General features: G+C 41.0%; 2 protein-coding genes across 6 annotated transcripts in view; both read left to right on the top strand.

Moving 5' to 3' along the window:
* LOC113029474 (uncharacterized) overlaps positions 1-27,277 on the top strand; it is a 71,691-nt gene that overhangs the window by 20,930 nt on the left and 23,484 nt on the right. The window contains exons 4-5 of one of the 4 annotated variants that reach the window (XM_080306635.1): positions 5,420-6,016; positions 6,733-8,141. In XM_080306635.1, coding sequence (XP_080162761.1) covers positions 5,420-6,016; positions 6,733-7,344 — 1,209 coding nt within the window. In that variant the 3' untranslated portion in view covers positions 7,345-8,141. Of the gene's footprint in view, positions 1-5,419; positions 6,017-6,729; positions 8,142-27,277 lie in introns of those variants that run through there. The other 3 variants (XM_080306633.1, XM_080306632.1, XM_080306634.1) reach the window with 3 other exon arrangements.
* On the top strand, positions 11,474-25,526 carry LOC113029511 (uncharacterized). Of its 2 annotated transcripts, XR_013911499.1 has the most exons (4): positions 11,474-12,599; positions 12,746-12,813; positions 20,896-21,492; positions 22,357-25,526. XR_013911499.1 is itself a non-coding variant. In XM_080306637.1 (3 exons), the coding sequence occupies exons 1-3, from the start codon at positions 12,582-12,584 to the stop codon at positions 22,933-22,935; spliced, it is 1,194 nt and encodes a 397-aa protein (XP_080162763.1). In that variant the 5' UTR covers positions 11,474-12,581; the 3' UTR covers positions 22,936-25,526. The 2 variants fall into 2 exon arrangements, 1 of the variants encoding a protein (XP_080162763.1); XM_080306637.1 differs by lacking the exon at positions 12,746-12,813.

Genomic DNA, 27,277 nt, shown 5'->3' with positions numbered 1-27,277 from the left:
GTACACAGCCTCAACGGTCCTCAAGGGCCGCGTACTCAAAGACCGCTGAGGCCGGAAGTGCGAGGCTTGTAGGCTTGTGAAATGGGACGGGCTAGCCTCCGTCGCGCTGCCCAGGTTGCCTAGCAACCATGATACTAACAGCTGGAAACGTTTCATACAGCTTTGTTTGACAGAAATGAAGGAGAACATATTTTGCACATTTGTTTCTACATGAGCTCTGTGATTTAATAAGTATCTGAGGCTGAGACCACAGGACTGTAAAACATGATTGAACATGAACAGTCATTTAAGATTAGCTAGTAAATAACAATTAGCTAATGTTGTTCATGAGACTAAAGTCATCTCAATTTGGTAATGTAAATATAATATGGCCAATATTATATTAATCATTATTAGTTATTACAGCAGTGAACATGAACTCTGTGCCAAACACTGAGCTTCAGTAAAGATTCAAGTTGCATTTATTTACATTTCCTATCACCTTAAATCTTCACTTAAAGACAAGTATCTGTGACAGTGTATATATATATATATATATATATATATATATATATAGATGTATTATATATAAGAGACAAATATTGTTCTTTTAATATGTTGGCATTACTAAATTTGGCTCAATGCTTACATATATGTGTGGAAAAAGAAAATGTACGAGCTGTGAAAACTGTTTCTGATAAAATGAAGAGTAGACTGATATATTAAATATTCCTTTATTGGGTGAGAAAATCAGACCATGTCATAACTGCTTTAAGTCACACAGAATAGATATCAGAGCCTTAAACAGGCTGGCTTCTGCTAAATGGGTCAAACTGGGCAGAAAGTATCCAAACACATAACATCCTTATAGAATATGATGTAACACTATAGATCAACTTAGCTCAGAATATATAAAGCATATAAACAATTACAGCAATATGATGCAACAAACACAGCAGTGCTACTAATCCAAAATACTCAAAGCTTCATAGAACTGGAACAAACATTTATTTTTAGCTCCATTCTGCTGCTGATACATACTTTAGGTTTCTGAACATTAAACTTGTTGCTGCCTTTCATAGTGTGTAACTTGAAGGCCCTGAGTACTTTCTCCCACACTGAAAACACTGGAATGATTAAATTATTTGAACATTACCTAATAAGACCGATTCAGGACAGACAGTTAGTTATGTTAAACTTTCCTAGCAGTTGTGGGGATGAACAAAAAGTATTTGACCAGCATAATATAATCTGCAGTATGATCATTGCTTTAACAATGTAACAGATAGCTTTAAGAAGGCCTTAAGATGCTTATGCACACAGTTATTATGTTTAGTAGAGGTTCTTGATTAAAACATTTATTTAGTAAAAGTCATATCCATAGTTTCAGTTCGATTATTACATATACGAGAGTGGTTTCTGTCTCTCTGTCTGGTGAGGGGTCAGGAGCTAGTCGCGAGGTGAAACAGGGTGCAATTGTGGTTAGCACACAGACGCAGACACACACTTAGTTAGAGAATCATTTATAGGTGAAAGTTTAATCATGTTTTGCTGGGGTTGCAACAAGAGTTTGTCGCAGAACTGCTGCTGAGGTGTCAGGATGACAAGCGAGCATCCGGCAGTGACAGGATGCACCTGTTATGAAGATGGAAGACGATGTTCTTTTAAACTGTGTTAAAAGGTTATTGTGGTTTTGATTTGACGTATGTATATATCCTGTCTGTGACGTATGAAGGGGCGTCAGTAAACCAACCCTGATGCTATAAAATATCTGTTCATGCTTTGATTAAGTCGAGGACTACTGGCTGTCTGCGTACAGAGTGTCTTCCCACGCGTGTATTCATTAAAATCATTGTTTGACCAAAGATCCTCTGGACCATGGGTGGTGTGTACTCTCCTTCCTCAACTTTGAATCTTAACACAGTCCTTCACAAACAGGGAACAGTCTGTCTATTCTCTCCATCTGTCAGCTGCTGCTGGCTCTTCCTCCTCCTCTTCCTCACACACTGCTGAGTTTGTCCTGGTGGATCATCAGGGGTGCAAAGCCTCACAGATGATGTGCAGCAGCGTGTCCCTCAGTCTGTCCTCACTCTGGACACTTGCAGTTGTCACACATGGAAATCAAACGTGTGATAAGCTGCAGGATTCAAACACAAGTGTAACTTATAAACACATGCTCATACTTTTATTCCACAATCAGAGAGAAAGAAAGAGAGAGAGAGTGCAGGACAGACAGACAGGTGACAGTCTCAGGTGTACACACTGCTACAAACAGGAGGATTTAGTGTTTGTGTTATTACGAGTGTTAAACAAGAAGAGTTCCCAGATGGTACAGTGGACACATGTGCGACTCCTGTGATTAAAGCATCTTTCTTTCAGCTTAACGAGTGAACCGTCAGCTCGTTCAAACACACGTTAAAGTCCGTTTGGCTCGACACCACCGAACAGAGGCAGCAATATAACATAGCTAACATTAACAGTGCAGTGAATCCTGCTTGTGCCGTGATATTCAGGACTGCAAACCGAGCAGCATCACTGACTTTCAGCTTGTTGAGTTTGTGTATATATGACTGACTTTAATTATCCACAAAATCATCACATTCTCTGTAAGATTAAGGTCGACTATCTAACGGCGTATAAAGTAAAGGCTTTAAAACAAAGTAAATGCTGAAAGTACAAACATCGCTAATGTCACATAACTTTGCCGGCATGTGGCCAACAGTAATGTTTTAATGTTCCTCATTATTAAACATTTGCACATAAATAAGTGACATAATATTCAGAACTTACTTTTGAAAGTTTACTCTTTGGCCGCACCGCTTCCACTTCTTTGAAGTGTCTCCCAGTCCCAGTGCACTTGTTAGCATGTTTTGGTTCGTGCAACTGGTCCGTCCGGTTATTGTCTCCCCAGAAACATTTCCGTTGTCTTTTTTCCTTTTTCCGTTGTGCTTTGTGTGCTTTTGCAGTGTTTTTCTTTTTGCAGCGTTTTTCTTTTTGCAAGTTTTTTCTGAAGTTGCAGTCCGTTTGGCCTCTCAGGGCCACCGTACTTTTTATATTTCACACCCTGGTGATTAGTACATGATCCGGATTGCCTTTCATGTGTTACTTTTTAGGTTCACATTGGTTTGATGTTTGATGCCTGCAGTGATGAAATAACTCTCCTTAAATTCCTCAGACCAAAAGTAACACATCTGTTTTTTAAATGTAAGGAGTAAAAGTAAAAACCCTCAGGTTACAAACAGATATTTTACTTCATTAAACCAAAATAGTAACTGTTAATTTGAGTTTGTTATCATTGATTAGATTAGATTAGATAAGATTAGATAGAACTTTATTAATCCCTCGGGTGGGTTCCTCTGGGAAATTCGATTTCCAAAAAAGCACAGCACCGACAGAAGTTACAGAGTTACAGAATATTATATATATATATATATATATATATATATATATATATATATATATATATATATATATATATAAAATACACACACATATAAATACAGAGACAATATAAATAAAATATACAAAGGGGATAAATAGAATAAATAGGAATAAAAATAAAAATACGAGTGAATTGCACATTTCAAGTATTGAGTCTATTGCACCGTTGACTATTTACAAAAGTATTGCACAAAAGGTATTGCACAGTGAGGTGAAGAGGCACTACAGCTTAGTTGTTCCCCCCTCCTTTGTCCTCCTGTTTCCCCTCCCTCTCCCCTCCAGGGAGGAGTTAAACAGTCTGATGGCGTGTGGGAAAAAGGAGTTTTTAAGTCTGTTAGTTCTTGTCTTTGGGAGAAGCAACCTGTCACTGAACAGACTCTTCTGGTTGTTAATGGCCGTGTGGAGAGGATGTCTGGCATTGTCCATAATGTCCAGCAGTTTCTTTAGTGTCCTTTTCTCTGCCACTGTCACCAGAGTGTCCAGCTTCATGCCGACCACAGAACTAGCCCTCCTGATCAGTTTCTCCAGCCTGAAGAAATTAGAAATTTATGGAAATATATAAAAGGAAACATAAAGAATAAATGAATCCACAGTAACCCTGTGATGAATATGATTAAACATTTTAATTGTTTGACAGCACTCATATATATTATATATTAATGTATACTTACATATTAGTAAATAGGCTTTTTAAAAAGTTGTATTTCACAGGAGAGAACCTGTGTTAAAAGATTGACGCAAATATTCTTTATTTCATTATATTGCATGAATGTCTGTTACATGCTTAAATATAAAGTTCAAAAAGTGTAATTGCATTCTGGCTTATTGATCAATGATTGCGATTAAATACAGAAAATTGAGCGATTTATTAGATTATTTATGAGGTTATTATTTTTAATCTATTGACAGCACTACTTGTATCAATAAAAGAGCTGCAGCTTTCACTGACAGCACATCATGTGGTACTTTAACCTTTGTACTGTTTTCATCAATTAATTTTGCAGTTAACATGTGAACATGTTGGATGATCTGTCTGCTGTCACTGGGTGGTGCTGAGGTCTGAATCTGAGGGCAGCTCCTGGAATCACAAAGACAGCAGAACCATCACAAACTGAAAAATAAAGTTTATCCCTCAAATCTGAAATAAAGCTGATCCTCTCTGTCCTCACACACTCGGGATCTGAAGTTCTTCTCTTACATATTTTCCTTTCTACAGCTCTGCTGACAGCTGACATATGAGCTGTTTATTAGATAAGGACAAAGCCTTATATACTAACAGATTTTGCAATATGTTTACCTTTGAGTTGTAGGTGCTATGTAAATTGATAAAAATGAGATGGAGCAGGTTTCAGTCCTTGTTCAGTCTGCTGCTGCATTGTGGTCACCAACATACGCAGGCATTATAACTGGTGTTTCAGCGGTTGCCTGGGTATTGGACAAGAAATATTAAAGCTTCAAATTATTTCTCTCAGAGCATGTAAGCTGTACAGAGTAATGTCCATGTAACTGTGAACAATAACTTATTAAGAATTATCCAGACTGTTTCTTTTAACCAGAATATTTGAAACAAACTTTATTTTAACGTAAGCTACCAAACAGCTGTAGCTGGTTTCATGCATAAATATTGGGCTTTACTATTTTAATCTATAGTTAATGATTGAAAAGTTATCTGAGCAGATTTCTTTATTTTTTGTCTGACCCCACTCCCGTCTGCTAACATAGAGGAGGCGGGGCTTATGATCTAGCCAGACACTAGTGAGCGATAGAGACAACGTTTTCTACAGTCATTGGTTTGAACAGTCATGAATTATTTTTAACAGCAGGTTGGATGTAATGTGTTAGAACTACCAGCAGGTGGGGATAAGAGACCTTTAAGGTGTTTGGTGCCACACTCCACCTTCAGGTTTAAAACTAGTGTTAATGGAGGGAGTTTGAAGGTTGAGTTTGTTCCACGACTGCATTTCACTCACTGCCTCTGTTTGTATCTCTGTCACTGCAGGACCAACATGGAGCGAGAAGTCAGCGCTCTCAGGAGGCCGACAAACCTCAACCAAGAAAGAGAGAGAAAACATACACCTGTGACGAGTGTGGGAAGGATTTTACTAGGAAGGCTTCACTAAAACAGCATCAGGTCATCCACACTGGAGAGAGACCGTTCAGCTGTGACTTGTGTGGAAAGTCTTTTTCCTGGAAGGATACTCTAAAACAACACCAAGTCATCCACAGTGGAGTTAAAGCGTACAGCTGTGATCAGTGTGGCAGAGCTTTTACTCACAGTAGCAGCTTACAGAGGCATCTAGTTACCCACTCTGGAATTAAGGCATACAGCTGTGACATCTGTGGCAAAACTTTCAGCCATATACGGAATCGAAATAGACACCTACGCATTCACACTGGACATGATGTGTACTGTTGTGAACAGTGTGGCAAACAGTTTACAACACATGCAAAGTTACAACAACACATGTTTACCCACAATGAGGAGAGACCTTATAAATGTGACCTGTGTGAGAAGACTTTTAAAGCTCCACTTAACCTGAGCCTACACCAACAGATCCACACCAGAAAGAGACTCTACAAGTGCAGTTACTGTGAGGTATGTATTTATATTGTTATCTTGTCATTTTAGCCTGACTGTTTGGAGCAACTCTGGTCATTAAACTGTGTTAGCATGTTAGCAATTCTACTGCATGGAAAAGGCAGCTCTGAGTGATTATTCAGATTTTCATGTCAGTTATGATTTTAATATTACTGTAGTATTATGGTGGTAGTATTGTAGTTATTGCAGCCCAGTAAACTGAGTGTGTTAACTGATACAGTAAAATGTAATTGTACGTCTGCTTTGTTTGCTTTCTCTTCTGTTTTTTTTCTCCATACAGGTGACCCAGGTGTTTTGTTTGTTTTTCTTTTGTTTTTTTTCTTTTTCTTTCTTCCCCCCCTTCTCACCGTCTCTTCTCCCCTTTGGTTTTCTTTCTCTCCCTCTCTTTCTTTCATTCTTTCTCCCTGTCCTATCCCCCAGTCATGTCTGTCCCGTTTGTAGCAACTGAAAATAAAATAAATTCATAATTATAATAAAGGTCAATCAAATGGACCAATATGGCAAGGCCATGATGATCCACTTGGTAAAATAAATCCGCTTGACATCTTTCTTGGCCTTAAGACAACAATTCTGATGGCTAAAGATCCAAACGGGACACAAAAAAAAAAAAAAAAAAATTGGATGTCTGCAGAGATGCTCTTTATTTCAGGCGACGTTCAGGAAAAAAATGTTGAAGGACTGACTTACACTGTCTTTGTGTCTTTGTTTAGAAGCAGAGCGACACAAATGGATCCAGTTCTCAACCCTGTCATCAATGTGGTGGTGGGAAAGGGTTTTGTTGTGACCTTTGTGGGAAAGCTTTCAGTCACCAATACACCTTAAAAGTACATCGACGTAGACACACTGGAGACAAACTGAAATACTGTAAAGAATGTGGGAAAAGTTTCACCACATCAAGTTACTTAAAACAACATGAACTGATTCACAGTGGGGTTAAAAAGCACCTCTGTGATCAGTGTGGGTCATCCTTCACCACTGCATGGGAGCTTAAATCACACAAACGAGTCCACACAGGAGAGAAACCATTTAAGTGCAGACACTGTGACAAAAGCTTCTCACAATCAGGCAATCGTAACCTTCATGAACGTACACACATGCAAGGAAACTACAGCTGTGACCAGTGTGACAAGAGCTTCAGGAATCTCAGTTCATACACCGAACACAAACGATCCCACGTTACTAATAAACTGTTTCACTGTTACCAATGTGCCCAAACATTCACCTCATTGTCTGCTCTGTGCAAACATCAGCGTGATCACTCAGGGATGAAATCACTCCCATCACAGGATCACAGTGAATCTGAAGAGAAGGAAAGATCCTCTTGAGGTTCGAGGGTTAAACTTAATGTCAATGCTGACATCACGATTACGTGATTAAAAATTTTACACAGTTAATCCGTTCTGGAGCGCAGAAATCAGAAATCCCTGAAATGTCTCTGTCAATGTATTTCGGACAGTTTGTCCAAAGTTCGTCCATTCTGCGCTCCAGATGGGTTAAAAATTGTAATTGTGTCAATCTTGATGACAGCGTTAACGTTGACAGCATATATGTAAAAACTGAGTGTCAGGGCCCTCGGTGCGCCTGCTTGATGCTGTGCTGAAGTCTCACACACAACCTGTCGAAAGGGGAGGGGGCGGGCTGCTTGATTATGATTCATATCTTCACTCCAAGCCTATTATGTATTAATTATTTTTTCTGGGTTGTGTGAAATCCCAGAAAAAACTGCACATCTGCTTACCTGGTATTGTCCTGAAACAAGATAACATTCATTAGTAGGGATTGAGAAAACTGCTGTTTACCTTTGTTAGCTTCTTGGCTATTATAGTAAACAGTAGACAGACAGAGACTGATGTGACTTGTTGAATCTTTTGGACTGTGTTCAGCATAATATTAACGAGCCGCTAATTGGAAGAGCTGTATTGTTGATTTGTCTGATATTTCAATGTGTGATTAATTATAACGACTGTTTGTTATCCCTTTGCAAATTTGTTATGTTTGTGCTTAAAGGCTCTTCACCATGGGGTTCGCTTCACTTTGCTTTCTGCTAACTGTCTCGCTATATTCTGTGTGTAATTTCTTACTGTCCATATAATTCTGTTTATTAAACTCTGTTCCAAGAATATTACTCTTTTCCAGAGGATCTTTTTGAGTGCCTTGATTTTAACTGACTCTAAAAAAAAAAGCCGGATCTCCACAGAGATCCATGATGGCTTTGCGACCAAAGCAGACAGCGGTATTAACGCTGTCTCCAGCTATACAACACAATACTTCTATACGATTTGAGTAAGACAAAAGTAGTACAAACTCATTCCTTTTTTAGAAGGGTTTTAAAACTGTCTAATGTTGAGGAGGTCCTGATGTGAAGGGACAGTTTGTTCCACAATTTAAGGAGCAGTCACAGCAAAGGCCTGGTCTCCTCTGTGTTTAATGTGGACCGTGGACAGCCAAGAGCATCTGATCCACAGACCTCCGTGATATTGCAGGAATGTACCAATTTAAATAATCTGAAAGGTATGAGGGTTCAGACCTATGCAACACCTTAAAAACAAATAATAAAATCTTAAAATGAATTCAAAAACTGACTGGCAGCCAGTGTAAGGATGCCAGTATGGGAGATATGTGGTCTCGGTTGCGTGTGCCCGTTAGTAACCTTGCTGCAACATTTTGGACCAGCTGCAGTCGGCTGACTGACGACAGACTAACACCAGAGTAAAGACTAGTACAAAAGTCCAGGCGAGCTGAAATGTAATTGCTAATAGAGATGGCACGATACCACTTTTTTATGTCCGATACCGATATCATAAATTTGGATATCTGCCGATACCGATATGAATCCGATATAGTGTGTTTTTTAATCAATAAAACAGTTTTTTAATATCTTGCTGCTTTTTGTATACGTTCATACTCACGTTAAAAAAACAAACAAACACTAAAGCTATTCTGTTATACCTGTATGCAAAAAACTGAACTGCACCCAAAATATTTCATAGTTCAGCAATACTGATCAATCTAATAAACTTAAACCTACACCATCCTCCCTATTCTGGTATTTTAAAGAGTACTTAGCAGAAATAATAAGCAACTTAACTAATAGGGTTCTAAAACTCCCAGCAAAAAAAAAAAAAAAAAAAATAGGGAACCACCCACCCTCCACCTCATGATGCTTAATTGACGTAATCAACTTTAATTTGATGCAGTGTGGAAAAACAAACAAACAAACACAAAAACCAGTAATTTTTCAAGAATAATTAAATAGATTCAACATCTTTCTTCAACAGAATTGCAGATTGAACAAATGGTATCTTCCCAAAGGAAAAAGTACTACAGCTTACTAGGGTATATTGGACTTAATAGTTACTATATACAGTAATGGACTTCTATACATTTTACATCAGATTAAAACTTTGGGTGTAAGATTCGGATAATTATTTATTAAAAGCTAGACATTTTAAATGAGAATAAGAAAGAAAAGTATGTTTTTGTGCCCCCTTTTCCCTGTTAATGCCCTATCGGCCCCCCTGGCTAAACTTTGCTAGATCCGCCCCTGCACAGTTACCAGCCGTCAGCTACGTAGAAAAAGATCCTGGAGTAGAAAGTAATAATAAATAGATTCTAACAACAGCTTATCAAGCTAAAACGTGCTGCAGTTGTTCAGCTGCTGGTTTCCTCTTTCTGGCACGAAGTGAGCAATAAACAAACAAGAGAGACGGACTCGTGACAGAAAAGCCGATCAGCTGATCATTAATCAGTTTCGATTGAAGTAGCAGCAGGAGAGAGAAGAGGCAGTCGCTCCATATATCGGTTGTTAAGCTTAACGCTGGAATGCTTTACAAATATTCAGAGATGAACTTACACACTTGCTTTACTTCTCTCTGGGAAAACTTCCTCGGAGATGAAATGCCGGATTGGTAGCGAGGCTACAAATACACACAGCCGCTCTATCACGTGACCCGTACTGCTGCAATGTGCTACGGTTATGAGCCGAGTTACGCCATGTCGCAAGTTTTGTGAGGTGCTTTTTTGATATTTAATGGCTCGATTACATTTTTTTAAATTTTTCTCCGATATCCGATCCAGTAATTTACGTCAGTATCGGACCGATACCTAATATCGGATCGGTCCATCTCAAATTGCTAATATATATTTGTGTGTTGCCACACCTTCATTTTCCCGAGAGATTCTATTTTACAAACACTCCTTTAGTTTTTTGTAATAAAATCTTTCATCAGTTTCATAAATTGTAACACTGCTCATGTCATGTCATCAGAGGCATACTGGATTGATGCCCTGAAGGTCACCAGTTATCCTGATCTTAGTGAGGTCTAATGTCATTATTTATAGTCAGTGTTCTGTATTAGTGTTATTGTTTTTGCAACTGACCTGTAATGTTGTCTGTCTTCACTGTCAGTGCTGTATGTTTAATGTCACTGTGGCTTCTGTGAATCTGTTTTACTGTTTCTGAACTCTCGCATCTTCTGTTTACAGTCTTTGGTTAGAGAAGCGCTTTTAGCAGCTTGTCAGAGGAGAATGCACTTCCTGAACAACAATGACCCCTAGAGGCTGAAGACAGTAATGCATATATCATATTTTTGATTTTTGGTTCTGTACATATAACAGTAAATGTTTATTATGTTGTGGGGATAAAAACAAACACTTCAGTCAACCCACACTTGGACCCTGAAATGTGCGAAGATCTAAATATTTATCAAAGTCAGATTTATAATATTTGATATATAACTGTTATAGGAAAAAACAAGGTTGAGTATGGAGAGAAATAATAGAGTAACAGAGACTAATGAAATATTAAACAGACATAAAGAGTCACATTTTTAAAATCAGTCACTCCTGTTAAAAGATAAGATATTATTAGAATACTTTTAAAAGGCTCTAAATAACATTTACCCTGCAATAACACAACTTGGAAACTCCCACTGTAAATTAGTGCTATATATAAAAGGAAATACATACATGAATTAATTAAAAAAAAAAAAACTATTTAATGACATTAATATAACCAATAAGAAACCCTAACTCATCGAATCAAACTCAGCCTGCACAGTAAAATACAGTCAAATTGATCAAAAACTGAACTGATGACTTCCTACTTAGAGATTCATTTCAGTTCAGTGATGGTGGATTATAACCTCCATTCAAATCATTCAAGAAAGAGAAAATTATAGCACATGTTATATTACACTGTGAGAAGGTAACTGATCCAAAACCTCAGTAACATAAAAACAAAACTGGATCTTATTGATTTACTGCAAAAGGACTCAAGAAGAGAAAGTTATCAGGCCTTATTCCAGTTATTCAAAGAGAGTAAATTATTTGGGAGGATTTGAGGGTCGACGTTCCAGTTCACACTCCACACCAGTTGGTGGCGGTAATTCACCATTTTGTTGTTTGACAACCGCAAATAAACGATATGAAGAAGAAGAAGAAGAAGGGGCGGAGCAAAGTAAGAATGCTCCACGAGAGGAGGTTTTTGCACAGAGAGCTGCTTTTCCATTCAAAGAGAATAAAGTAGTACCACCGTTGGGATCGATATCTGCATCGATCTGCCCACCCTTGTCTCCTGGATCGTAGCTGAGATCAGCGTGAACCACGTGGGTCTCTGCTCCCTGATCTGTTTCCTGTGTTTGGAAAGAGTTGCAGCTTCATCGCGGAGTTTCTCTCGGTTTGTGGGCTCATCTAAAGGTAAGCACCGAGCTAACTTTACTGTGAGTTCAGTTCATGTTGAGTTTAGCTCCTGAATGAGGTCTTCTGCTGCTCTCCTCGGTGTCTGTTCACAGTTTATTGTGAACACGTTGAGAGAAGAGTGAGAGAGTGTTTGGAGAAAAACACCAACTAATCATTAGCTCAGCATGCTGGGAGAAGTTGCAGCAGAAAAGTCTTTTCATTGTCCCTGCAGCTGTTTTTCTGCCTGCACCAAACCTCTACAGCCTCGTTTCTATTTGAAGTGATAACAGGAAATGGATGAGAGCGATCTGCTGCAGTATCAGGGTCACAATAAACTTTCTTGTCCAGCTGCTGTGGATGAACACATGAGAGGAAGTGAACTCCTACAAAGTCTCATTTTAATGAGTGTGGCTGCTGTAAAGTGATGCACAGGAAGATGTTAACAAAACTAATGAAACAGAGATGGAAGTAAACAGTGTTCATATTTGAAAGCACAGAGAATAAAATATATTGTGGTGGTTAATGTGCAGCTCCTGGTGATTTGGTAGAAAAATATGACTTTATGACCCTGTCATAGTAAAGGGCTGCTTAGAATATTAGAGCCAATGTCACAAAGTTCCTCCTGAAGTATAAGTGAGTGAGAGAGTTTCCTCACTTTGCAGCACAACACGTCTCACAAGATTTCTACAAGCAATCAGAGTGAAATTTGTACTTTGTGTTGTCAGATGAACATATGAGACACTTTGACTCTTCAGTGCAGTGTGGAGCCTAACAAAGATCTGTTTTGTGTCCCAGCTGATCAGCAGGAGGAGAAGAGTCTGACGGAGCAGCAGAGGAACATTTTCAGCCATCTGGACTCAGCTGAGTCACTACAGAGGAAACAATGAGCTCAACACAGGAGGTGAGGAAAATATCACAGTTTCACCACATTAAAGTATAATATTTTAACGGAAACAAAACATTAATTAAAAAATTATTGAAACACAAATTACAACATTGTATTAAAATTTCAATCATCAACTCAAATACTTGGTTCTAATTGAACAGAAATTTCTATGAACATGCAAGAACTGTGTAGAACATGAATCCGTCTGCGTCAGATCCTGAAGTCACGGGTAAGAGACAAGTGGAACCAAAATCTAGGCCATTTGCTTTTTGAAGTTTGCAAAGACTGCTAAATTGTGCCTGTGGTAGTTCACTCTTTGCAACATAGTTCGCTGTTTTAAACTGATTTTCAGGTTTATTTTTAGTATGTTATTTGCAATTGGTGTTTGTTCTGGGAAAGATATTGCAGACTGAGCAATAATGCATTTCTTGAGGAAAAACCAACAACACATCCGGCAGAACATTATGTTATTTACACGGGTGCACATAAGTGGTTCGCATTCGCTGTCAAAATAAAAAACACACACCAGATAAGAAGTTGCAACGCGCGTTTGCGTCCATATAAAAAGCTGTTTTTGTCCGCTAGAGTGGGATTTTCATGACACATTCTGCACCAAATCTCTGTGCGTTCATCATTTGTTTGAAGCCAGCTCACCTCCTGCAACCACTTTTCCGAGAATACGCGTTTCTTTAGTGGTTTGGACTCCTTCTGACATTTCTTTGGCGGTGGAGGAACGCCAAAGTAATTGCTTAAAGGAGCTTGCTTCTTCGACATCTTTAAGAGTTCTAAACAAATGTCTGTCCTCCTCCAGAAAATCTTATGTACGCAAACACGCGTTGCAACTTCTTATCTTTTGTGCGTTTTTTATTTTGACAGCGAATGCGCACCTGCGCACTTATGTGCACCCCTGGTTATATAGCGTGTCATATTGCAGCCACAGAAATTCTTTTGTCCATGAAACCATAAAGCTGCTCAATGGGGTAATTGCATTGATAAATTCTTTCTCAAGTGTCTCAGATTATTCAATTAACTGGTCAAAATCTACAGTTCTTCCGATTAATTGCTCCTTCCATAATTCTTCTCCTTCCCCACTGCAATCTGGAAATATTAAATATTTAGGTATTAATGTCTCTCCTAAGCTTTCAGAATTAACTAAATTAAACCACATCCCACTTTTAAAGAAGGTAGAAGGCGATCTGGCTAGGTGGAAATATCTACCCACATCACTCATGGGAAGGGTTGCCGCTGTAAAAATGATGGTCTTTATTTTCAATGATCCCAAAAAAGCCATAACAAGATTGGTTCAGATCTCTAGACTCGTATATTTCTAAATTCCTTTGGAAAGATAAACCCCCACGTATCAGCTTAAAAACACTACAAAAGACCAAGGATAAGGAGTATTAGATCTGCCTAACTTTAATCACTATTTTTTAGCCAACAGGCTTCAGTTCATCTCTAGATGGTTTAAACACACCCTCTTAGATGAACCTTGGATAGATGTAGAACAGGCACTATGTAATAACCTAGAAATTTCAGACCTTTAAATACACGTAGACATTGAGGGCTAGCAGGAGGGACCATGCGCTTACCTGCTGCTCTCTGGCAGGTAGCTCTATGCCCTCCTGAGTTTTAATTGCACCTTAGAACACACATGCATCAACACTACAATGAGCGGGTGGAGGGAGGTTTGGAGTCTTCTCTCACCCCCATTCTCTGCGACCTGCTGGAGCAGGGGGGCTAGGACTAGGAGGAGGAGTTGGCCGTCCGACTGCGGTCTGGAGTGTGGAGCCTTCCTGCTGCTGCGGAGTCGGGGCGGTCTGCCTCTCCCCACCGCAGGGAAAAGGGAAACACCACCTGGGTCTGGGTGCAGTTCCCCCCTCCAGGGGCGGGGGCACCTAGACCCGGTTTGTAGAGTACGCTTGGGGAGTGTGATCGTGTGTACAACGTCTCTTTATGTCTGTCTCCACGTTGGTTGAGTGTGGAGTAAGTGCATATGAGAGCATGAGGGTGGGAATGGATGTTTGTATCTGTGTGTGCCTGTATGTCTGTGTCTATATGTCAGGTTGGGTGTCAGGCGCCACCTCTCTGGGGACATCTCAGGCCCTCCAAGGTTTGGAGGCCTATCTCCCCCTACCACCACTTCCCCTGCCAGTGGTGGACCCCCTCAGACATCGGTGCGTTGGTGGTTCTTTGTGTCCAGGGATGGGCGTCCGGGTACACACCGGCTCACTCCTTGGCGGCCGCTTATCGGGGCCTGGAGCCTGGGGCTCGCTCGGGCCACTTCGGAGGTGGGGTGCCCCCGGCCTCTCGGCCTGGGGCTCGGTCACTCAGGCGCAGCTGGCTGCCGGCGGAGCTCACGGGCACGTCACTGCAACTCCCCCTGGCTTCTGCTCCGCGGCTGCTGAGTGAGCCCCCATCTGGGACTCTCCTCAGCTCTTTCTGGGACAGTGGCGCAGCTGCCCCTCTGTTGGTCTTCCTTGGTCTCTTGTGTTCTGGGGGCCTCTGGATGTCTGGAGTTTTGATCTCCTCCACACCTGCTTCATGCCCTGGAGGACGGGGCTGTGGCCCCCCCCACACCCTCTAGCAGATTATTACATGAAGGAACCTTTTAAAAAACAAAAAACAAGCGCGTCCATGCTCACAGGTGTACACACGGGTGATCACACCCACAAACTACACCCTTTTTGGCTCCTACCTCAAAGCACACTGTGTTCTGTTGATCTTATGTGCTGCACAATAATGTTTAACATTTAGTATTTACTGTCATATTCCCATATATCATTGTGATGTTGTTTATTCTATTACTCTTGTTCTCTTCTGCTTGCTTTCTTTTTTCTTTCTCAGCAGGTGATCGATATATGCATTTTTTTTCTCTGCCCGTTCTGTTGGTTTTTGTCTTTTGCCCTTCTCCCCCGTCCCTCTTCTAAGCTGTTTCTCTTTCCCTCTTTCTTTCTCCCCTTCTTTCCCCCAGTCAAGTCTGTCCCGTATTCAGTAAGTGAAAATAAAATAAACAATAAAAGGTGAATCAAATGGACCATTACGGCAAGGCTGGGATGGTCAGTTTGGTAAAGTAAATCCGTTGGGCATCTTTCTTTGCCTTTAGACAACAATTCTGATGCAAAAGAACCAAACGGGACAGGCCCCCCCCCCAAAAAAAAAAAAGAAGAAATTTCAGACCTACCATTTATCAGCTCAAACATCCAACGACATGAATGCTTTAAAAGCATCAACATCAGCTCTTCTCTGACAGCATGGTGGGAGTTTCTAAAAATGACAGAGTCTTCATTAATCCCATGCAAACGTACACCTATCTGGAACAATCCGGACATATTACAAAACAATAATATGATAAACTTTCCAGATTGGAGTTGCAAAGGAATTAAATACTTGGAACATATATTGGAAGGAACAGACTTTATTTCGTTTGACAGACACAATATGGGATCAACAAGAAACAATTTTTGGAATATCAACAAATTAAACCCATAGTAAAAAATACATTTAATCCCAGTGAAGCTTAATTACAAACACCACCAAGTGTGGTACAATTTATTTATTTTTTAGTCTAAAACCCCCCAAATTATTGTCTAAAATATACAGAACACTTTCTAAAATAGATGAATCAATATCCCTTCCTATTGCAAAATGGGAAGCAGATTTATCGATCAGCTTAGACCCAAACCTTTGGTCTCAGATATGCTTAAAAACCTTTCAATGGATCAGAAATCCCAGTTTGCAATTAATACAATACAAAATATTACACAGAGTGCACTATACTGGTCATAGGATGTTCAAGATGGGCTATACGCCTTCCAACAACTGCTCACACTGCACAGCAAATACACCGGACAATTACATCCACGCTCTTTGGTTCTGTCCACCAGTGCAGAAGTTTTGGCGTGAGATATGTGAAGACTTATCAAAGTGTCTGAAATGTAACATTCCAGCCTCCCCTTTAGTATGCTTGCTGGGCAACTTGGACAGGGAGGGAAGAAAAGGAGGGGCCGCTTGCCCCTCCCTTTCTTCCCTCCCTGTCCTCAGCTGCCTCCCTATTCCCGCTCTACCACACCCACCCGCACACGCAGGGCTTGGGGTGCAGGTTTGTCACCAGGGTGCAGGGGAGGCACTCCCCCTCTGTCCCCTTCTGACCGCCTGTGCCTCAATTTTATTCTGCAACCTAGACACATTACTCACACTCTCACATAACACATACATATAGGGCCTTGGGGGTGGGCACGTTTTACAGCATCCAGAGGATGGTCGGTGTACTCCAACCCACCTCTGGCGCTGGTGCCCTACCCTCAATTTTAAATGCATTTAGACACTAAGGGTTTTCGGGAAGAGCCGTGCTGCTCTCTGAGAGGAAGCTAGTACCATGCTCTCCTGTGTTTTAAATGCACTTTAGAACAGCACACAGCAACACTACATATGAGCGGGCGTAGGGAGGTTCGGGGTCTTCACTCACCCCGGTTCTGTTAGCCGTCAGGGCTGGGGGGCTGGGAGTAGGTGCTGGCCCTCAGATTGGGGTCTGGGATGCGGGGCCTCCCTGCTACTGCAGATAAGGAGGTGGTCCACTTGCCTCCACCCCAGAGAGAAGCGTTACATCTCCTGGGTCTAGGTGCGGCTTGCACCTCTGGGGGCAGGGGTACCTGGACCTGGGATATAGAGTATGTTTGAGGAGTGTGACTGTCTGTGCAGTGTCTATTTGTGTCTGTCTACACGTTGGGTGAGTGCCGAGTATTTGGTTGTGTATATGGGGGTGGGAATGCACGTTTGTGTCCGCGTGCGCCTGTTCGTCTGTCTATATGTCAGGTTGGGTCTTAGACTCAGCCTCTCTGGGTACATCTCAGGCCCTGCAAAGTACGGAGGCCTATCTCCCCTCACCACACTCCCTGCTGGTGGCTGATGCCCTCAGACGTTGGTGTGTTGGTGGTTCTTGTCTCAGACCTCTGGCCTCTGGGCCTGAAGCTCAGTCCTCTTTGGCACAGCTGGCTGCCAGCAGAGCCCGCGGGCACGCCACTGCAACCCCTTGTGACCTCTCGTTTGGGGCTCTACTCAGCTCTTCCCAGGAGGGTGGCACGGTTCCCCCCCCTTTTGGTGGTCTTCCTCGGGTCCTCGTACTCTGGGGCCTCTGGATGTCTGGGGCCTGGATCTCCTCCATACCTGCTTCATGCCCTGGGGGACGGGGCTATGGCTCCCCACACTCCCTAGTAGATCGTTACATGGAGAAACCTTTGGAATACAAGCATGCTGATCCACACGGGTATCCACACAGGTATCCACACAGGTGTACACACGGATGTTCACAGACGCGGACTACACCTTTCTTGGCTGCTGCCTCAAAGCACATTGTGCGCTGTCTATCTTGCGTGCTGCACAATAGCGTTTAATATTTAGCATCTACTGTTATCTACTGCTAGCTAGTTTATTGTGATGGTGCTGTATTTATTATGTTGCTCTTTTTTTTTTTTTTTTTTTGGCTTTGTCTTCTGTTTTTTTTTTCTCCATACAGGTGATCCAGGTGTTTTGTTTGTTTTTCTTTCTTTCTTCCCCCCTTTCTCACCGTCTCTTCTCCCCTCTGTTTTTCTTTCTCTCCCTCTCTTTCTTTCATTCTTTCTCCCTGTCCTATCCCCCAGTCATGTCTGTCCTGTTTGTAGCAACTGAAAATAAAATAAAATAAATACATAATTATAATAAAGGTCAATCAAATGGACCAATATGGCAAGGCCATGATGATCCGCTTGGTAAAATAAATCCACTTGGCATCTTTCTTGGCCTTAAGACAACAATTCTGATGGCTAAAGATCCAAACGGGACAAAAAAAAAAAAGCTGCACTTTCTTTTTGCCTTACAGTCTGATTTGTCAGAACTTTTCCGTTTTCTGGTAAGCTTTTCTTTGGCTGTCAGTTCTTCACCCTGACCTGTCTTATTTAGCTCAGCAGAACTAAAATATATATCCTGTTGCTTTTACACACGCACTCACATAACGCTCAGCGATTCGCTGCGCGATCAGCCTCTCACATGTTTAAGCTTGCTGCGGGAGATTTCACTTGTCATGTCTGCGTAGTAAGCTAATGATTGATAAGACGATGTCAGAGGAATTGGTGCGCAAATTATCGTCACTCACCAATCAGTGCTGTCGCTCTCTATACACAGTTCGCCCGATAGCAAAGTGAAAGCAAAAAACAAGCGAAAATTCAAACGCAATTTCAATATGTCACATATTGACAGTGGCTCATCGATGCCAATGACATAATTACCCAGCTACATTTCCGAAGGAATGCAAAAGCATTGATATATATTTTTCCTTCCTATGATAGCCCAACGGACAGGGCAGAGATAGATTTTGGTAGCCCGACTGGAAAAATCGCTAGCCCCGGGACTTCGGGCTAGCAATTTTGCCCTGATCAGTCACGTCTAAAACTCTCATACTCCCAACCTGTTATATGACTCTGTATTTTATTATATATACAATCACTTCACTAAATAGTTTGTCTCAGATTGTTTTGCAGCATCTTTCAATATATGAAAAAACATAATGTCACATGTAAAGACTCAATATCTGATTTCAACACATTAGCACTTGCATGTAAGCTTTACATTTCCAGTTTATTAAATCCACTGTGTACAAATGTACAACAATGTACAACTGAATTACCATTGAGTTGATCAAATCCCACTGAGCAGTCCTTCCCTTTAAATCTAACCTCTCTTCTTCCTCTCCTGTCCTGTGTGTCTTATCTTTCTCCATCTCTGAGTGAAGTTAGCTCTCTTTCTTTTCTCTCCCTGTGATGTACAGCAGCTGGACCTTTAGCCAGCAACACACTGTGAGACAAACTGCACACAACAGGCTAGCTAGGTACTGAAGTACTGTGACTGCAACTTATGAGAACCTGCATTTGTTTAGTGCTGTGCAAGAGGGGGGGGGGGGAACCAGCCCATTTTAACCCCTGGCTATGGCACACAGTTTTGCCTCTTTCATGTTCATCTTAGCTTTCATGTGTAACTGTTTAGGCTCAGATCGGTTTAATGTTTGATGCCTGCAGTGATGAAATAACTCCCCGCAAATGCCTTAAACCAAAAGTAAAAAGTCTGTTTTGTAAATGTAAGTTGTAGAAAATACAGATATATATTTTTAATGTAGGGAGTAAAAGTAAAAAATTCCTCAGGTTACAATCAGACGCTGATGTTCTCCTTCACTGAACCAAGCTAGTAGTTGTGCAACGGATCACGGTTGATCCATAATCCGAACCGATCCCACTCCACGTTTCGGCACGCACGTGATCCGAACATTCGAAAAAGAAGGAAAAAAAGTATGTGTATGGTGCACGTGGTCAGTCTGTCAAGTGATAATCATGGCCAGTGCTAGCGGTCCAAGTGGAGGAGCAGAGGAGTTTGCAGCATTTAAGCAGCCCTTTGCTGCCCAGTCCGACCGGGCTAAAGCTATTACAAAAGCTACTGGTGTGTTTAGCTGCAGACGGGAGGCCGTTTTCCGTTGGGCAAAACAAGGGGTTTAAACTATGATGAACGTGCTTGAGCCAAATAATAATATCCCGTTGCGCGTCCACTTCAGTGACAAGATCGTATCCAGGCAGGTATGAGTAGGAAAAGTTTAAAGTTATGGCTGAACTGTCCCAGTCATCTTCTGTTGCCCTAACTACAAATGGGTGGACCTCCAGGTCAACGAACAGCTACGTGACCGTGACCGCTCATTATATCGCAGCGGAGTGTTAGATACAAAGCCCTGTACTGCCCTATATTGCACCTTAATATGTTTTTATATAATTGCGTGGAATGAGTCTTGAGTTGAATGTTTTTAATAGGCAAAAATATACTTAAATAAAATAAATAAGTACATGTAAAAATTTTGTCTTTCTTTTGCTGATCCGAAAATTGATCCGATCCGTGACTTAAAACCGTGATTCGATACTAACCATGAGATTGTTGATCTGTTGCACCACTATAAAAATATCTAATAGGAAACAGCAACGTGAAATATAAAAAAGTATAGACCTGGTAAACATTTATTACTTTTCTGAGTGTGTTAGCATGCTAGTCTTAATATTTGTGTACAGCAGGAGGGATGGGCATAATTTTAGAGTGTTTGAACAGTCATTAATTATTTTTAACACCAGTTTGGATGTAATGTGGTAGAACTACCAGCAGGTGGGGATAAGAGACCTTTAAGGTGTTTGGTGCCACACTCCACCTTCAGGTTTAAAACTAGTGTTAATGGAGGGAGTTTGAAGGTTGAGTTTGTTCCACGACTGCATTTCACTCACTGCCTCTGTTTGTATCTCTGTCACTGCAGGACCAACATGGAGCGAGAAGTCAGCGCTCTCAGGAGGCCGACAAACCTCACAGAAGAAAGGGAGAGAAAACATACAGCTGTGATGATTGTGGGAAGGAGTTTACTGTGAAGGCTGAACTAAATCGTCATCAGGTCATCCACACTGGAGAGAGACCATTCAGCTGTGACTTGTGTGGAAAGTCTTTTTCCTGGGAGCGTTCCCTACAACAACATCAACTCATCCACAGTGGAGTTAAAGCGTACAGCTGTGATCAGTGTGGCAGAGCTTTTACTCAAAATGGTCACTTACAGAATCATCTAGTTAGCCACTCTGGAATTAAGGCATACAGCTGTGAGATTTGTGGAAAAACTTTCAGCCACATAAGGAGCCGAAATACACACCTAAACATTCACACCAGACATGTTGTGTACTGCTGTGAACAGTGTGATAAACAGTTTGTAACGGGCACACAGTTACAACAACACATGTTTACTCACACTGTGGAGAGACCTTATAAATGTGACCTGTGTGAGAAGACTTTTAAAGCTCCACGTTACCTGAGGCAACACCAACAGATCCACACCAGAAAGAAACTCTACAAGTGCAGTTACTGTGAGGTATGTATTTATATTGTTATCTTGTCATTTTAGCCTGACTGTTTGGAACAACTCTGCTCATTAAACTGTGTTAGCATGTTAGCAATTCTACTGCATGGAAAAGCAGCTCTGAGTGATTATTCAGATTTTCATTTCAGTTGTGATTTTTGTTTACACGATCATTAAAAACTAAAAGTGCTGAAAATTAATATGATGGTGTTATTTAATGTTCAGGCAGTTTCCTGGTATATCATGATATTGTTATTATTTCAGCATAAATGGCCTTTTGTTTACAGAGCCTGATTCCTCTGTTAGGAGCACATGTAATAAAATAAAACACAATGAAAATAAGCTCAAAACCAAAACATTCTGTAATCTTCTCTTATGGTTAACAAAGTTGTATCGTTACGTAATGGTATTGTAATATTGTAGCAGTAGTATCATTGCTTGTTTTTAACTTTAGTACTTTTAGACATTAGTGTTAAAATACTAATTTAATGTTATAATTGCAGTGTCATGGGGGTAGTAGTGTTTGTGTTGTCCCATTCAGCTGAGTGTTATAACTGCACAGTTACAGTATTATTAATGCAGTAATAAATGAGTATTACTACAGTGTTACATTAGTAGTTTAGCACTGTGTTGGTACCCTGCAAATATTAGCAAAGTAGTACTTTAGTGTAACTCAGATGTTACTGTAACATGAAATAAGTATTACTGTAGTATTATGATGGTAGTATTGTAGTTATTGCAGCCCAGTAAACTGAGTGTGTTAACTGAAACAGTAAAATGTAATTGGACGTCTGCAGAGATGCTCTTTATTTCAGGCGATGTTCAGGATAAAAATGTTGAAGGAATGACTTACACTGTCTTTGTGTCTTTGTTTAGAAGCAGAGTGACACAGATGGATCCAGTTCTCAACCCTGTCATCACTGTGGTGGTGGGAAAGACTTTCATTGTGACCTTTGTGGAAAAACTTTCAGTTGGCAAGCCGCCCTAAAAATACATCAACGTAGACACACTGGAGACAAAGTGAAATACTGCAAAGAATGTGGGAGAAGCTTCACCACATCACATCACTTAAAACGTCATGAACTCATTCACAGTGGGGTTAAAAAGCACCTCTGTGAACAGTGTGGGTCATCTTTCATCACTGCAGTCACCCTTAAAAGACACAAACGAGTCCACACAGGAGAGAAACCATACAAGTGCAGACATTGTGAAAAAAGCTTCTCACATTCAGGTAGTCGTAACAAGCATGAACGTGCACACATGGAAGGAAACTACAGCTGTGACCAGTGTGACAAGAGCTTCAGGAATCTCAGTTCATACTCCGAACACAAACGATCCCACATTACTAATAAACTGTTTCACTGTTACCAATGTGCCAAAACATTTACTAAATTATCTGCTCTGTGCAAACATCAGCGTGATCACTCAGGGCTGAAATCACTCCCATCACAGTGAATCTGAAAAGACAGAAAGAACCTCTACTGGTTTCAGTGTCAGACTCAAAATCCTTGAGATCAGGCTCCACAGAGCTCCACATCTCATTCAACCTGACACGTGTTCCTACAGCTTCTTTGGTGTTTCGCAACCACCTAAGAAACACCAACTGAAGGCAGAGCCGAAGAAAAAAGAACTGGTTCCAAACTGGCTCCAAACTGCCGTGGCTTAAAGCTAACAATGAGTGCACTGAAATGTGGTGCAAGTCATTGCTAATAAACAAGCTAGCTGAGAAGAAATGTCCCTATTTATATTCTGAGGATATTATTATTGTAGCGGCTAGGAGTAAATGTCAGATGTGCATATCATTCACGTGAAGGGGGCACGGATCGTGCAGAGCATCACACCATCAGCTGGGAGTTAGGAGCCAAATTGCAGTCTGCCGATTTTTGGGGGATGCTTTCCGATGGATCTGTTGACATCACAAAAGTTGAGCAGGAAATCATTTACATTGTGTCTGTGTGACTGATTAAACTGGGTGCTGACCGCACCGCATAGGGGTGGACTTGTGAGACTTCTTGAGGACACAGGCTTGGATGACTGGACAACAAAGTTGGTCGCTGCGTGCACAAACGAGGCTGCTATCAACGTGGGTATGTCCAATGGCGTTGTGCCAAAACTCCGGCAACTTGCTACAGTTGGAGACTCCCTTGTGCACATTCTCTGCACAGCACACACACTGGGAGATTTCTTAAATTCAGATGATCACAAGGATCCTTACTGTGAGACATTTAATCGCTGTGTGGTCAAGCTGATGCTCCAAAAAAAAAAAGTGGAACAAAAAAAAATGCTACACTGAAGAAGCTGTGTGAAGAAAATGGGATCCCCTTTGTAAAACTGGGTAAGTCTCATAATACATGGAGGCATGAAGACCACCTGCCAGCCATTATAATGCAACTGGCTTCGAGAGTGACTTGTAGCATATCTGAAAAAGATCGTTTTCAATGCGTACTAAAAACCGTCCTGGGACTCACCTGAGTAGCTCACTAAAAAAGTTATGTGCACCCCTGGTTAGAGTCTGACAGCTGCTGGTAAGAATGACCTGCAGTAACGCTCCTTCCTACACTGTGGGTGTAAAAGTACTGCTGAACGAGCTGCTCAGTGCTTGTACCGTCTCATGCAGAGGTGGGAGGTGTTGTCCATGATGGATGTGAGCTTAGACCAGCGGTCCGTCATTTGTTTCGTACCAGGTCGCGAGAGTTTAGGCTCGGGCATGAAATTTATGGTTTTCAGAGTTTTTAATCATCAACTCTGTTCCCCTGCAACTTCTCCCGTGTGTTCTGAATAAATGTCAAATATTTACGTGTTACCATAGCGACCAGAGAGCATTAAGAGGCAGAGAGGAGGATGTTAATCTGTTGTTGGCCCATTTTCAGAAGGAGGCTTCTAATAACGTTAGTGAATACAGGTTTATTGTTGTATTTACAAAATACCACAGTTTTTGTCTTGGTCATATCATTTTATTCTGTTGTATTTATCTGCAACACCTTAAATGCTGGTCTGAGAAAATGTTTTAACATTAAAAAGGTCTGTGGTGCAAAAAAGGTTGGGGACCGCTGGCTTAATACATGATAGACACCAAATAAACAACAAACTCAAAACGCTGGGTCAAATGACCCAGAACCATGACAAGGACATCTATATTGTCTATATCTATACATAGTGTTGCAATGCTATGAAGGAACTGCAGTGTTTGGAGGAGTTAAACATGCCAGCTAACATTAAAATTCTGATTCAAAAGTTTCCATTGAAACTGAGAGAAAAATGAAATAGGATCTTCAAGAGGACTGGCCAAAGAGCATGTTTCCCAGATTTTGGATAACAAATGGAGTTTCAGCTGTGCAAAGGGTCATAGCAAAATGTTTATTCTGTAAACTGTATGGAGGAAAACCCAGCCAACAGTACAGCGTAGTATTGTAAAACGGTATGTAGTAGTGTTCACTTGCATGACAAGCAGGGCCGTGCACCTTGAAGGGATTACTTTTTAGATACTGACTCATGTTTAATGCAACATCACAAAGTTATTGCTTGTCATGAAGTGAAAACCAGCTCTCCCTCCAGGACTATTTGACCAAAAAAAGACTTTTTACTTCTAGAAGAAGGTGGGAACAAATCCAGTACATTTCAGACCTCTCTGGAAACTGTGGATTTGAGAATATTTACCATTGCTACAAGAATGACAGAAATGGATAAAAAGTTGTTTTGTGCCTGGAGATGTTGTCATGGTTAGATCCCAATGTAAAAACCTCGAAGGTCTTGGGTATTCTGAAAAATTATAACAACCTTTGCAGATAAGAAAGGTCTGGTACGTGTAGTTCGTCTTCACACAAAAACAAACGTGATTGAAAAACCTGTAACAAAAATTACTTTTGTTATGTGAAGCTACAAACTGATGAACTAGGTTACTGGTAGAAGGATGTATGAATGAAACATGGTCTGCCCTCTTATGCATATTGTATGAATGTATCATGACTTATTATGGCTCCTTTAAGTTAAAAACCACTCCTGCATGTTTTAGTAATAAAATCTTTCATTAGCTTCATAAATCGTAACACTGCTCATTTGAAGTGTTTTTCATTTAGGGCTCCAACAGCTGGATATTAACCCTTTAAAGCCGGTCGGGGCATGCTCCATTTTGCGTAACTATTTCTAAATCCCGGTAGCTCTGCAACCACGTAAGCTACCACAACAATTTTTTTTGCATATGAAACCGGAGGAGTTGTACTTACATTTTATGCCATCAGCTTGTCCAAGGTCACAGTTTCCTTCCACATAAAGCTTTGCAAAAATTGCATAAAAAGCACTTGCAGCAACAAAAACATAATATTCCAGAAACACGCTTTGCCAATCCGATCAGCTGTTTGTAACACTTCCTCCGTCCATCAGCGCGTACTATCGCATGTCCGCCATGACCTGCCTGAAACCGGAAGTGACGTCATTTTGCGGAAATGTAGTTTTTTACCATCAGGGGCTTATAAGACTGTGGTCATGTCCAAATTCATGGGCTGCATTCTCCTGAGGACCCGGCCTTCGCGGTCTATGTGGGCCGGGTCCTCAGAAGGTCGGGTAGGCCAGAAGTAAACGGCTGGGGAAATTGGACAGTCTAGCCTTCTGATTAGCGTCACCGCTGTCTCGGTGGAGTTTAATAAACTCAGCCGTCTGCTCCTTGCTATCTAAAATATAATAGGACACTGGCGTAAATTCTCGACTGTCTCATACTTCTGTTTAATCAGTTTTCTGTTTGACGTTTAGTCAGCTGTGTAAAAACCAAGGAGGAACCCACCCGGGGGATTAATAAAGTTTTATTTTATCTAATCTCATCTAATAACTTTAATCTCAGCCAAACCAATTTACTCACGAACGAACAAAACACTGAAAAAAGCCCAACAATAACATTTTTAGGTTTCTAAGTGACTTATATATCACGTTTAACCTGAGTAGCGAAAGTCCGCGGTGATCTGAAAATGATGTGCCGGGAGTTGTGCCGTTCTCGGCGGCTTCAGTGACCCTCAAGCTCTCGGCTAGCCATCGAGCTGGTGGGTAGCAGACGTCTCCGAAAACGTCGAAGCACTTTTGCAAATATGCGATATCTTGATAAACCGAGCAGATATTTGATGTTTACACAGCTAAGTTTATTTTCTGACCCAGAAAGATTAGTATGAGTAAATTTAAAACTTAGTAGTGGCCGCTATTGTTGGAAACTGGAGTTTGGCTGGGCCGCGCTATGAATTCTGGGATATGGTAGGCCACGAAGGACACACCCGACCCATCCTTCGAATTCGGAGAAAAGGAGGACGCATTTGTCGGCTGCATTCGGAGGAGTCTGCGAATTTGGACAGCCTTCGGCGCGTCGCTGTGACGTAATCGGTCTACAAATGCGGCCTCAGGAGGATGCAGCCCATGAATTTGGTTTTTAAAAGTTATGTTTGACTTTGTGACTTTCTGCATCGTTTCTGGGATGCTTAGGACTCATATTGCACTGCTGGAAATAGTTTATTTTGATGCACCTGCTGTTTTTTTTTGCAAATTTTCATTATAATATTTATTTTTGTTTTTCCTGCAGTATATAAAAATTGGTGTATTTTAAAAATAAAACTATGAAGACACTTAAAATAAATTTCCTGTGGTGGGAAATAGGGCTGGGCAATGTGGCCTAAAATTCATATCGCGATATAATTTGAAGCATGTGCGGTAACGATATATATCACGATATATTCTTTTCTTCTGTATAACGTATTTTCCACACTATAAGGCACACTTAAAATCCTTTAATTTTCTCAAAAATCGAAAGTGTGCCTTATGT

This window comes from Astatotilapia calliptera, chromosome 9 (assembly GCF_964374335.1).
Source record: "Astatotilapia calliptera chromosome 9, fAstCal68.1, whole genome shotgun sequence".
NCBI classification, from domain to species: domain Eukaryota; kingdom Metazoa; phylum Chordata; class Actinopteri; order Cichliformes; family Cichlidae; genus Astatotilapia; species Astatotilapia calliptera.
Note: the sequence above shows the minus strand (reverse complement) of the source record. Positions and strands in the feature narration are given on the sequence as shown.

Coding starts and splice junctions, on each gene's coding strand:
- LOC113029511 (XM_080306637.1), top strand. Junction 21,493..22,356: donor ACAAGTGCAGTTACTGTGAG/GTATGTATTTAT, acceptor GTCTTTGTTTAG/AAGCAGAGTGACACAGATGG.